Below are 13,774 nucleotides of genomic sequence, written 5' to 3' on the forward strand. Positions count from 1 at the left end.
GTGAAGTTTCATGTATGCATATGCTACAAGTAAGTTACAAAATGCGTGTAGATGGGGCCCAGTTCCACACAACATGCGGGATTATAAATACATGTACTATATGTGCCTTCCAAAATGTCCTCCTCTTAGCGAGCACTGTAAGTAGAACACCCGCGTTCTGGATTTTCAAGAACCACTGAACACACGCGGCAGTAACTTTGCATCAACGCCATATGTCGTGCAACATCGTGCAGAGCGGGTTTCCAGCCACCATTACTGCGTGCGACGTAGATATATCTGTCAGTACGGGAAGAAAACCACGGCTAATTAGCTCTGCTTGAGCTTGAGCTGCTTGCCAAAGTCCTGCAGGGCCTTGTCAACGAAGCTGACCATCTTGATGACATTCTCCTGGCTCAAGAGCGGCGACTCTCCTCCGGTCCACTTTCGGCCCACCGCCGAAGCGGCCGGGTAGAGCCCTCCAGGCACGCCCCCGCCGAAACCTCCGAATCCACCGGTGGCGAGGCCCGTGGTGAACAGAAGCCCGAAGATGGGGATGATGATGACAAAGAGGCCCAGCACGAGCAGGATGGGCAGCAGGATGGTGAGGCCCGATCCCCCGACGCCGGTCACGCCGAAGCGCGCCTTGTTGTCCACGTCATGCAGGTAATAGGTGCCCGATCGCTCGGCCTTTAGGTGGTGGTGCGCCGACGTCGGCGGCTGGTGCGCTTGCAGCAGCTGCTCCGCATCCTGTTGATGGGTGTCCGAGCCGTGTTCGGCCAGGCAACCCATGGCACCGAGCGCCAGCAGGGCGCACAGCCGCAGGAGTGCCACGCGGTGCATGCCTGCGATGTCGCGGATGCGCTCTTTATACAAGAACATCGCCGAGATGTAGGCGACTTCAGTGTATAACGGATGATCACTGCATGCATTAGTATTAAATGGTTTGCATTTTACAGCCAGAGCAAGTTATGCAGAGTTTTTTTCCCGCAGAATCACTGGCTAGACTGTCAGCACTCGGTCGCGTGTTATCATGTGACCGTGGGATTGTTGCGGTACGTAGCTCATGTGGCCACAAAGTTAACAGAGATTTTACTGTAGGTAAAGAAATCAGCACGAGATAGCCAGCAGCGTGGTGACAGCGCTCGTCGAGTTTAGCACTTCAGGATGTAAACACCTTGATTTTTTTTTTTTTTTAATATGGATCTTCCCTGGACGTACAACGTTCGCAAGACGTCTTCAACTTCACCGCTGAAAGCACCGAATTAGTTGTTGTGTGAAAACTGACTGTTCCTTTTCATATCGCAGCCAGATCTGTACGTTGACAACGCTAGGAGCCAACATTGTGACTTCTCGTTCTAGTGCATTTTGTGAACAAACGCTCTGGAGGGCCTGCAGGCTATGCGGTTTTAAGCGGATGAGCCATCCTCTCATTAAAAGGTTTGGAGAGAAATGAGGAAGCGAGGGGGAGAGATCGAAATACAGCAATAGCTGAGGAAGTGGACGTTGCCTTCGCCATCGCAGCCAGACTCCCGCGTTGGTATGCTATAGCCATTAGCGTCATCCAATTGGCCCTGTGTCATAAAGGACAACGGTGACCAAACATAAGTGTGATATCTCCAGGTGCATAATTCAACGGTTGTGCTTTAGAGTCCGCGTTGTAGTAACTACTGTTAGAATTACTTGTTTGCCTGGGGTGGACTGCGAAGCGCTGCATTTTCCCGACTGCCTCATCATTCTACTGGCACTGGTCTGCACTAGATTTGATGCGGAAACCGGTAGGAGACATTGCTGAATAGTATCGGCATTGACGTGCAGGCGGCTGTTTCCAATCAAAATCGTATCTTATAGCGTGCAAAAATAATGCGTAGAAAAAATAATAAGCATTGTTCTCTAAGTGGTTCTTGATTTAAAATACTCTATAAAAGCTTCCCAGAAGGTTTAAAAATTATTCATGACTCTCTAAAAGCTCTAAATACAGTTATAGCACTTACTTCTACAGGCGATGCCGATGAGGCGAAGGAGACCCGTCTGCCGATGCCACTGCGTTCCACACTGCAGCTGGAACTGAGTGAGCGGAGCGAAGGCGCGCACGTGTCTTGTGTGTAGCTAATGGCTCGACGAGAGCGACGATGAATGCGTATCACAAACTCCTCGCGGCTGATGGACGGAGCCAGAGTAGGGGGGCCCATTCTTATATAGGCGTTCCAGTCGCATTCAATTCTGGGTGCGCGACCTGGATAGCCAACGAAAGGTGACACGACGTCGCACGCTCCGTCAGCTGCGCGGCCCCCGAAGGAGAAGAAAGCTGCGCGCCCAGATCCCGCGCCGCTCTGGGTGCGTCCGCCTGTATAATGAGAGATACGGGCAGCATGTATAACGCTCGCCTGGACAGCAAGCGAAACGACAGAGTAGGACGGCGTTGTTAGATCGTGCCACACGTTTGCCAAGAGTACCACCCGCGACGCAGTGCAATGCGAGAGGATTTGGCTCCCTTTCAGGAGGAACCATGCATATGTGGAGTTTAGATCTGGTGTTCAGGCCAGCTAAAATTTGGGATTATGTGTTCCGCTTTCTGTTGACGCTAGCGGTACTTAGAAACGTTAAGGAGTTAATAAATGAATGAGTGGGCTTGTTTCAAAAAGGAAAAAAAGGAAGACCTGAAGACAGTCATGAAAATCGTATATAGGAGTGCAGGATCGTGGGGGGTATCACACATTTCTACGAGTACTATGCAGGTAATTTGGCTGTTAGATAAAGCGGTATGCCTCGGAACGTGTGTCCTCACTTATTTGTTCTGGAGAAGGGTATAATTAAACTACATACCGGTGTGGCTAAGGGGTTAGAGCGCTTGGCTGTTCAGCCGAAGGACATGGTTTCAGTGGCCGCGCGCAGCGGCATTGTTTCGGTGGAAGCGAAGCGCAAAAGGCGCTTACTGTGCGATGTCAGCGCACTCTTATGAACGATGGATGGTATAAATTAATCTACAGCTCTCAACTTAACGAGACAGACGCTCAGGAAATTCGAATGTGTCGGAAAAGTTTCATGTCATATATGTGGAGAGGCGGAATTGTGAATTATCGAAAACGTTAGATAAACTGTGATTACAGGGTCACGATGGGATATAGGGCACGTAAATATGTAAAGAAAATAAATCATGCTGAAGAGAAAGTGGGATCGGGGCTAGATGAGAATCCAACCCAGAACACTTGAACGCCGAGTCAGACGCGTACTCGACCCCTGGGTTTAATTTAGTTTACTTTGATTTGGTTTGGTTGTTTAACGTCCCAAAGCGACTCAGGCCATTGAGAGAATTCACATATTCATCATAGTGAATGAAATGAAGTGCGCCATAGTGGAGGCGCTTAGAATAATTTCGACCAGCTGGAGCTCTTTATCGTGCAATGACATCGCATAGTACAGGGGCGCCTTGCCTTCACCTCAATAGAAACGCTTCCGTCGCGGCCGGGCTCGAACTCGGGTCTCTCGGCTCGTAGGTCTCCACGCAGGCATGTTCGTACGGCTTAGTTAAAGCGGGCACTCCTATATGTAGAATGGTCCTTCACAAAATCTGGTAGCTTCCGAGACAGCACGTCAATATCCTAAGGACGTCAGTCAGAAGTCCGGGCGGGACATTACGCATGTGGCGCGGATCTCCGGAAAAGTCCAGAAAACATCCAAAATGAAACTCGAAATTTTCGCTCAGATGTCCAGAAGCGTACATTTTCAAGACGTTATCCAAAATAAACCGGATATAGCTAGTTTTTACCTGTGCCAAAATTTTCATGCAAATGTAGCCTAATGAATGTGCGTGATACAATAGAAGTACTAATTAAGGGACCGTGGTGATTAATCGAGTAGCAAAGTGCATGTCGATGAAGTGTTTGTCGAATATTTAGAAGAATACCTCGAGGTGGGGTAGATTTGTAATGAGCCGGCAAGTGTGAGCGTACATGAACGAGGATCCTCGAGGAAAGTCGCTGACGGAAACCATTACGTTGTCGCGTCATTAAGCTTGAATGCGGAGCTTATGTGTCCACATTTTTTTATGCAATTACTCTAGCACACTACTATCTAACCTATTTTGTGGATTGGCTCGGAGTAAAAACGCTTTATTCTAAAACAGCTATAGTCCTTGCTTTCCTTCATACGGATTTGTGCTCCTGTCCCCCAATTTATCGGCCCACTTAATATACAGTCAAACACATAAAATAAGTATTGGAACTGCAAATAAATTACAGTGACATTTTCGCATCTGGCGCCCAATCAATTTTTCTTCTAATTTCTTAGGAGACAATTATGCTTCCTTAGCTCTCTGGCGCGCCAATTCGTCAATTACTGCGCGAACGATCTCATATCACGAGGAATGCTTGCGAACTGTGGCCACAAGTCATTAGGTTCATCCGTCACCGCCTCGAGAATGAGTTACATACGTTGCAAAAACGGCGGAATCTGTAAGTGACTGGGAGCGACGGCGAATCCTGTATCGTTTGTAGTTTCGTTTTTCTTTTGTTTTAATTTTTTTCTTGCTCTTTGATTGCGACTTCCTGGTGACGTAAGCTATGACACGCGGCACATTATAGCGACATCAGTGATAAGCGACGGAACACCTGAAGCAAGAAACGCGAGACGAAACCTTACAAAATTCGACCCTACGTAAGTCTCCAGTATTCAAAGCGCTAAAAGCTAGACAAGGAGTCCTTTCTCAGTGCATGGAAAAGGCTGGTCGGCTGACTGTCCCAATGTGACAAACTGCGAAGGTAAGATACAGAGTACCCCAACTAATTAGTAACTCCATGTAACATACCCACCGCGGGCTAATGATTTTTCTTTTCGAAAGATAATTAGTAAAGTCTAATTAACTAACTGTAAGGGTTCAAGAAGAAAGCGTCATTGTAAGTTGCAGACCGTCTCGAAAAACAGGTGACTGAAATGTTTACACCAAAGTACCTTTACCTAAAGTAGCTTTTTTAGAGCCCAGCTCTCTCTTCGCGCTGCAACGCCCAAGGTCATTCACTTGCGCGTTTGACCTTCTCGGCTGCAAAAACTGCGAGTCGTGCAGTGGTCAACTTCTCCCTCTCTCCGCTGTAATGCCATGTGACTAGGCGGATGTTTAGCAACTGCTTGGTTGTTCAGTCTCGCCATGGATGAATGCGTGCCTGTCCGAGTGCGTCAAATCTTCGGCGCAGGCTTCAGGTTGAGTCTCATCATACAGCCGATATATAGCTCGCCGAGAAGCAGCAGCGAAGAGAAAGCGTGATCGGCTCGAGGTAGGGCCCAACGAAAAGCGAGAAGCCCGCTTAGGGAAGAAACACCAGTATTAACGTGCAGCTACAGAGCTCGCGCTCATTGACCGGAATAAAATTCCACGTTTGTTTATCAGCCTTTAAAGGACTATATAACCCAATTTTGGTGGCATTTTTCTTCTTGTTATGATGAAGCGTAAGTCATTCCTGCATATCTATCCAGACGAACTTTTCGCCTACGACCGCTATCTTTAATTGAATTTTCTTTTCTCACCAGTTTCGGTTTCAGCAGCCGAGGGATGACTTTGACGTCACAATACAAGTCTTGGCTCGCGGCATGAAAAAACTGCGCTATAATCACTGATTCTTCAGTTGAAGTGATTCCTGTTTTTGAGGCAGGCTGGCTTTATCATTGTAGTGAATTCAAACGACACAGGAATGGTTATATCGCTGTATTTTTATCCCTCGCGTGACGCAAACTTGACAGTGACATTACAACTTACAACCACCCCTCGGCTGTCGAAACCGAAACAGGCAAGAAAAGAAATTCAATTAAAAATTATTCAGCAGTCGTAGGCGAATGTGGCGTGGTGACCCGTGTACAGTAATGTCTTGGGCGCCATTACAAAGGATAAAACACGAACCCAAAAATTATGTGTCTATACTCATTTAAGGCTAACGTGAAAAATAGAAAAACTCCTTTGTAGCAACATCTCTGATAGGGCTTCGCGAGTTTATCTGGCGCAAGATATGCGCCAGCAGCTGGCCACAGGATAACTTTCTTTTAAGATATGCGTAAGTGTTACCTTGGTGCAAATGAATACAACCAGCTGTTTTTTGAAGGCGGTCTACAGCTTCTTAATTGACGCTTTGTTCCTCGAGTCAGTACTTAAAGTTAGCAAATTAATGTTCCCTAACTAATTAAGTTTCAAGAGCGAGAAAAATATATCTGCAGGCCAGGCCATTCAGCTTGCAACAGCCCACAGTCGGTTTCATTGGAGTCGGACTCTCAGTGTTTCCTGGATATTTGGTCACATTTAGCTAGGATACTCATTTATAAGTATGTCAATAACAATAACAAGCAGAATTCAGTCGGGCTTTATGGCCAAAACAGCAATATTATTCTGTTGCGATTCCACACAAATGATGAGGATTGGGAAAGACGAATTGAGAATGTAATCGGAACGTAATAGCTCCCACCCTGATTGGGTAATTCGGACACCGTTTCCCACGTTCTTTCTAGCGCACAGATGCCAAGTGGAGCAGCCGTTGGTGCCCAGCTTTTACCTTCGCGATGTCTTACAGTGGCGACCTCGTGACGGCCGTCCCCCCGTCGGGCTCAAGGGCGTGTGCGCCTCATCGAGAACGAGAGCGCGGCCGGTGTCACGGTCGACGGGACGGCCCCGATTGTGCACCGACCAGCCTGGATGTCTCGCGCGGACAGCGTCGCGCACTGGCGTGCACCGCGGTCCTGTGCGTGACCCCATGTCCCAATGGGCGACCCTGAAACGAGGCAGTTGTGACCGCTCGAGTCTCTCGAGTGCTCTGCCAGTTGAGGTGGCGCACGCTGGCGTTGGCACGTGTCATGAGTGCCACAATGGTGCACCACGAATGTAGTTTCCACCAAGCTTCTGCAGTGTAGGCGGCGATGAGCTGATTGCACGAACGAAAAGGTTTTCGCCATGCTTTTGAGGTCGGTATACAAAGCAGCCTTCACGGCACACGCGCAAGAATTAAGCGGTTATGAGCGCTTGTTCCCGCTTTGCTACGTGTTTGGCCTTCGCCGAGAACAGAAGCGGGGTTCCAAAAGTACTTCTGCCGGAGATCTGGGCACTTGATGCATAAGAGGTATCGTCGGGCTTTTTTTTTTTTTTTTTCAGCAGCCGACACAACTCTGAGCTGAGGCAATTTCCTGTGATTGCTTTATTTGTTGCTGTCGGAATATATACTGTCCATATATGGTAGTATAATGCGCGTGCATTGCGACAACATCTTTGCCGCGCTTTTCAATGACCTCTCGGCCGCAAGGCGAGAAATGGCGTGGGTTAAAAGCATAGTGTTCGGCTTCATGCCTGAGCAAACTGTTACTTGTAGGCGGCCCTGTCGTGCGAGAACGCGCATCCAGCGGGTAAAGTGTACGGGTATCAATCACTGTACTACTTCGGCTTCATTCTCTGTTATAGCTGCTTTATCAACCTAAATACGTCGGCATTCCTGGTGTCTGGACATGGCCGTAATGGCCGTAACTTTGTGGCAGCTGTATGGATCAGGAGTAGCAGCGATTGAGAAAAGTGCACATTATTTTGAAGCTGTGCCGGTGTGCTTTCAGGGAGCGAGAACCAGAACGACGAATCACGTGCCTTTGAAGGCTGCGAGTGCCGTCGTTCTGAACGCATAGCGCAAGAAAGTTGAGAGAAAAAATGTGGACTATCTCGTGAAGCACTTTCAGAAAAGAAATGTTTACTTTCTTGTTCGATTTTATATTTACATAATTGATAAATAACGGCATTATTGGACCCCCTTTCACTTTGTGATGCTGCTCGTGCATGTGTCTTTTTATGTGTTTTATGTGCTCATCGACAGGAGTTTCCTCTTCAGCTTATTGTTTCGGGACCTCATTCTGCATATTCTGAGTGCCAGAATATGAATAACGCATTGAGCTGAAAAGGAGAGGGCGCTGTAACTGTCTCACTCGACAAACACCTGAATGACGCGCTATGTTGGAATGGCTCCTGGAAGGAATTGGTGAAGAGAGAGAGAGTGTGAGAGATAGAGGGAGGAGGGAGAGTGTGAGAAGGAAAGAGAGAGAAAGGGTTAAGAATCTTATAGTGGATACTTTTTCATCAGCGAGAACCACGGCATATCCGACAAAAGAAAAAGGAGGGGGGGGGGGGGGGGGGGGAGGCGTCAGAAGGATAGGGTTTGTGTTAAAGAAGGGAGGGGTACATGAATGGCAGGAGCAGGAATCCAGAATGCGCGCCATGCTACAGTTCGAGCAACATCAGCATTAATTTACTATGAAGGGAATTTTCGAGCAGAAACTTTTCTGCGGCGAGACAGGGTCTCATTCGTCAGAATTTTTCTTTCTGGCCTCCACAGGCCACTCGAGCAGCCAGGCACTGACGCACTTCTGGTCCCGGTGGTTTAAGCCAGTACTGTTAAAGCCCGTGAGCGTGCGACCACCTCTGGCACTTCCCTCGTATCTATCCGGATGCCGCGGTCGGCTTTCACTCAGCTGTCTTGCCGTGTGTATTCACGTACTCCTCGTGTTCATCGCGACGTCGCTGAGCGCAGCGGTGCGTCACGCTTCCACACCCCGCGCTTTTGTCCCAGAGCCGCGCCATTGTGAAGGCATCCGCGACGGACGCGCGCTCGGTTCTACCACTCAAGGGGACACCTCACTTTCTACGCGGCCGTTGTGCCAACTGAAAGACGCGGAAGACAGAAACCGCAAATAAAGATAGACAGAGCAACGAAGTAGGCGATGCGATAGCGTGCCCGAAAGACACGAAAGGGGATTCCTTGCTTAGTTCTCCGAATCCTGCTCACGGTATGCGCACACGATATTCGCTGAGAGCTCCTCGAATCGCGGCGCAACAGTGACACGGCGAGTAAGACTATACGGTAAAATTCACTATAACAAAATAGTGATATACAACGAATGAAAAGTAATCCCCTTGGATTTCCTACAGGAGATGCATGCATTTGACTTATCGTTTTTACGATGCGACATTTTCGTCAGATGTAACGAATTGTATAAAAACCTCTCTAGTCATTTCACGCTGAGTTTATCGATTGGTAACGATAGGTTACTAACGAGGGGGGATTCTATGCATACAGTAATTGAAGTAACTATGCACAAGCCCCTATGACCAGCACGGCTCATAACTACTCTATGAGTGGTCGGCCATGGCGTTTTCTCTGGGCAGTTCGTTGGTTTCAATGTGATAAAATTTTTCAGCCGGCGCGTCAATCCCGGTAAAAGCATAGAGTTATTGTCCAAAGCTCTTCACGCAGCTAAACGACTGGTGTCACGCAACGTGGTGCCGGCGGTAAACGACCGGTGTCGCACAACGTGGTGCTCACGGCTCCATCTTGACTCGACAGAGCTGCCAACGCTTTTAGAGCCCCGCGATTCTCCTACTTCGATGCGAGTGCGACATATGCTTTTCGAGTGCAGTTTTTGCTTTCACGACATGGTTGAAAAGCGCGGTTTGACTGTCCGGCACTGTGCATGATGCGCTTGATGTCCCTGACGTCCCACTGCAAATGCAGGGAAAATTAGGGCCTTCGATGATATATACATAAGAAGCGATCCAAGAGCCACTGGCAAATTTCCTCTGAGGCAGCTTTTGTTGACTCCCTTCTTATCTGTCTCATAACGAAGCCCCTCATCTTCCCTGCTTTTGTTTGCTGATTAGCTCAACGAGGGCTTCAAATCTGGCGGCCTTGACGCCATAGGTATAGCGTATCACACAGCATCCGCCCTCCGCGTCAGGTCCCGTCCTACGTGACGCTTGCTGATATCACACGACGCGTTCCACGTCCGCCGCTATGGTGGAGGTTGGCGCTGGCTAACACCCTCAAGGATAGATTACACGCACATATATACCTGAGAAAATAGAAAATTAAGCAGCTGCCTCCATAAGTCAGTAGTAGAACACCGGACGCGAAATTCGAATGCCGTAGGCTCGGATCCGGCTGGCGGCCTGTAATTGATGAATAATTATATTACTTAACATTCTTAAAAAAAGAAAACAAAAATTAATTTCCTTTGGGTCAACGGCCGTTGGTTCCGCCCACTGGTTGCACAAAATCAAAATTAGTGGTAGCGGCGGAAAAGGAAAGCGAAAAACAATTTAAGTTGGCCAAAAACCAGCCGTTGCTGCCTTCGGTCTGGCGTATTAACTGTTGCCCTTTGCAAGGATCGAGGTGTTCATCCGATCATTAGTGTCACGCCATGATTGGACGCGAATTACTTGTTTGCCGCTAAACGATCTGCAATTGTAGAATCTCGCACTCCCCACGAGGAGACTGTATGACAGGACACGTGCCAGCATATCTATGATCTGCCGACCGCCTGCTGTCTGCATTCTTCTTATTGCCGTCTTCAAGCTCGTCCAATGACATTACAGAAATCGGCGCATGTTACCAGAAGACCTTCACGAGATACCCGGAGTGTGTTCGGAAAATTTTGGCATTCACGCAAATAATTGTCATCGCCCAGATCCCGGAGCCTTCACCTGTCGAAGTTCGGACAAAAATATCCTTGCAAAATATGTGTGTCATAAGTCATGTAGCCTGCAAGAAAACAGGACACCTCCACATGCAGACGTGTCGGCGGGTGAGGTGACTTTGTAGGACTGTAACCAGCATCACGTTACCTTTTGATGCGTCCAAACTTTACCGGAAACTCTCGGGAACGATAGGCTTTGTGCAGCGCACGCGTATACACTCTGCCTTTTACACGTAGCTTGCACTGACGACTTCATTGCAGCCACCGTGCTGGCGACTTGGTTCACAATCATGGCGCCAGTGATTTAAGGCGCAGAATAAACAATTGTAAAGTTTTCACAATGTATGTAAGCAGTATGAGTGTCATTAGGAAATAATGTCACTGTGTTTATCTGTGGGGGAAGGGGAGATGGTGAGGGACGAATATAGTAGGAGGGACTAACCGAAGTAAAGAAGTGGGGCAAGGGAACGGTATAGCAGTCGGAGAGGCAAGCAGATTCTTGTAGCAGTACGCAAGCGCACCGTACCGAAATTTGGACGCCTGCTGTCGAGACTGCAGGCGCGCGACGTACACGTCCTGGAAAACCACGGTTGTAATATGCGTTCGTCACGGGTTCGAATTCGGTCGTCAAATGGTCTATAAATTGCTAGAATGACCTAAGGACACTAGGCCAGTATGTTACTATACTTTCGGATAACTTTCTGTGGCTCTAGTAAGACAGACATATGTAATTGCTTCTAACTTCTGTTTGTGACACGGATTAATTAAATTTTAAATCCTAATAGTTATCTTGGAATAAAAATTTTGCCCGTTCCTGATTTACTGTTTTTCTCTGTGCTTTCTGTTTGGCAGAAACCTAACTGCTCGGAGCATAATACACCTGTCATCACAGATCTGTGGAACGCAACTTTGATCACGAAATCTAATTTTTATCCAGGGCGCATTCTATGTTAAAAATTGCTAATGGTTTAGCTACGGTTAAACCTGGTGTGTACGCGATAGCTTCATTCGCGTGCACTCCTCGGGCTCCATGCTGCAGCAATGGCCTGGCGCGCTGCGCTCTATTCTTTATATACTCAGTCACAATGTGACGTCAGTTATCACGTGACAACGAACCATATGCCCACGTCATAGTTCATCGCTTTGACCTTTGTTACCATCGGGTGCGACACCATAACGACACCGCAAGTGTTTCGTGTATATTGACCTCTGGCTCACTTGAAGGTCGTATTCCTGCGCACGTAGACCTTGGCTTTACATCGCGTAGTGAAGCTATCGCTTCAAAAATGATGGCTACAGGCGCACGTCATATGCACCCGGTACTTTTTTTTTTTTTTTTTTTTTCCTGTGCGTCGGGTGGTTTCGATTGCTGCATTTTGATCGCTGTGATTATAAAGGTACGTAGTACGTTTTCAAACCCCAACGTAGCACAGTAATTTCTTCTAGGTTTGATACCACGTGTGCGTCGATCCACTAGGGTTTTTAACAGCTAGGGCAAAATCAACTTCACACGATTGCATACTCAACATGTCAACAAAAATAGCGCAGGGACAGAACAAGGATCGACGACCATATGACAAGCCCAAGAAGCTAAAATTGCCACCTTAACGATTGTAAAACTGCAAGTCATGCGGTGGCCAACTTCATCCACTAGTTTTTTCACCGTCCGTTCACTACCAGAGGAATGATTGCCGTTCGGTGGACTTATATACTTCGTGACGCTGCGTACAATTCACGATGTCTTCAGGTTGTTTACCTGTGTTGGTACAAGTCGTTGAGTAGCGGCGGTGAATTTCAAAATTACTCCTGCCCGTTCCTATACAAACGTGAAGCACATATGATTTTTTGTTGCGTGGTAAGTCCGGATCGACATCTCTGCTCGCAGAGACCATTTGATCGCCTTTTACCAGCTCACGCTAACCTGCAATCCACAGGTGTTTAAACGCCATATGTACGCGAACTTTCACAGGCAGACAAACCTTTTGGACAGAGCGCCGTCTTCCCCTGACTACCCACTACAACGTAGCTGTTTATCCGAAAGCGGATCGTTCACGCTTCCCGCTTTCCAGCTGTTCACACATGCATTGCAATGCAGCACGTCTTCGCCGCGGCAGGCTCGCAGGCCTGGTTATCACTGCTGTACCAGGCCTCAAGTAGATTCGATATCATTTTGCTAAGGCTACACGATACAATTAAAAAGAAAACTTTAATAAATAACATTATATTTGCTTTGTTTATAGATTACGAGACTCTTCACCAAGTGTAGAATAAAAGAAAGGGAGCAAATATGCGTATCTCTAGTGAGTACATCGCATCGCTTGCTTCCTACCTTTGAAGTCGGTGACCTGCGTCATGGAGGGGAGCCATTTGAAAGTCGCAAAGGCTGAGCTTCACTTACGCATGGAAAGCAAGCAAGAATTCGGTGGGCCTACAGTGACGTACGCCATACACCTTCAATAAGAATCCACTGGGTACGTGGAACATATCTTAAAGCACTTCGATTCGAAAATGCGCTGTTTACGTTGCGTAATCAGATTCAGGCTATATATTCCAGGCTGCTTGCAAAATGGGGATTAGGTAATTTTTTTTTTTTTTTGCCAATATAATGGAGCTTTTAGACTGCGGGTGTAGATCTGTAAAACGTCTACTAGATAATCCTTCACAAATGCGTGCGGTCTGTTGTTCTTTTGTTTTTTACTTCTAAGGACCACTCAGCAAGATCGCGGTAGAACTTGCAAAATCTAAAAAAACTATTGAGACACCGATATTGTCAAGTTGCTGTGCAGGCGTCCTTACAACATTATAACATGTGTGGTACCATAGAGAAGCGCTGCGATTAAGGCTACCTCAAATTCAATACGTACGCTGCGTACAATAAAACGGTGGCTCTTTCAGGACCCTTCAATGACCATTTAAATGAGTTTCTTATAGCTAAGCCCCTACCGAAACATCGAAATTTGAAATCAGTCCACGGCTAACAGCAGCCCGAATAACCCATTCAATGACCTGGGTTTGAACTACCAGGTGTGAGCTGACCAACACGGCCTCCCATTGCTCGAGAGTAGGAACTTGAGATTCCGGGGCGGCTAACGCTGAGCAAAAACTAGTGTTTTGAATTTGGCGCTTATTCTCTTTGTCTCTCTGCTTCTTTTTTTTTTTTTTTTTAGCCTTTCTATCTAGTTCAAATATTTACTTATCTTCTAATCGAAAACGCAATTATATGTATGCTGTTAATATAGGTGTGATCTTACCTTACTGTTCCTGTTCAAATATCGCTTAGCGACGCTAGCACGCTAGCGCATTCTGACGGCTGTTA

General features: G+C 47.4%; 1 protein-coding gene across 1 annotated transcript; it reads right to left on the reverse strand.

The window, feature by feature from the left end:
- Positions 1-858, reverse strand: LOC146198610 (uncharacterized). The gene has a single exon (XM_084591942.1). The coding sequence runs from the start codon at positions 856-858 to the stop codon at positions 307-309; it is 552 nt and encodes a 183-aa protein (XP_084448068.1). The 3' UTR covers positions 1-306.
- Between the last annotated feature and the right edge of the window lie 12,916 nt (positions 859-13,774).

The sequence above is a fragment of the Amblyomma maculatum genome, chromosome 2, assembly GCF_055883805.1.
Source record: "Amblyomma maculatum isolate TAMU_Amacu chromosome 2, ASM5588380v1, whole genome shotgun sequence".
NCBI classification, from domain to species: domain Eukaryota; kingdom Metazoa; phylum Arthropoda; class Arachnida; order Ixodida; family Ixodidae; genus Amblyomma; species Amblyomma maculatum.

Coding starts and splice junctions, on each gene's coding strand:
- LOC146198610 (XM_084591942.1), bottom strand. CDS start 858: ATGTTCTTGTATAAAGAGCGCATCCGCGACATCGCAGGCATGCACCGC.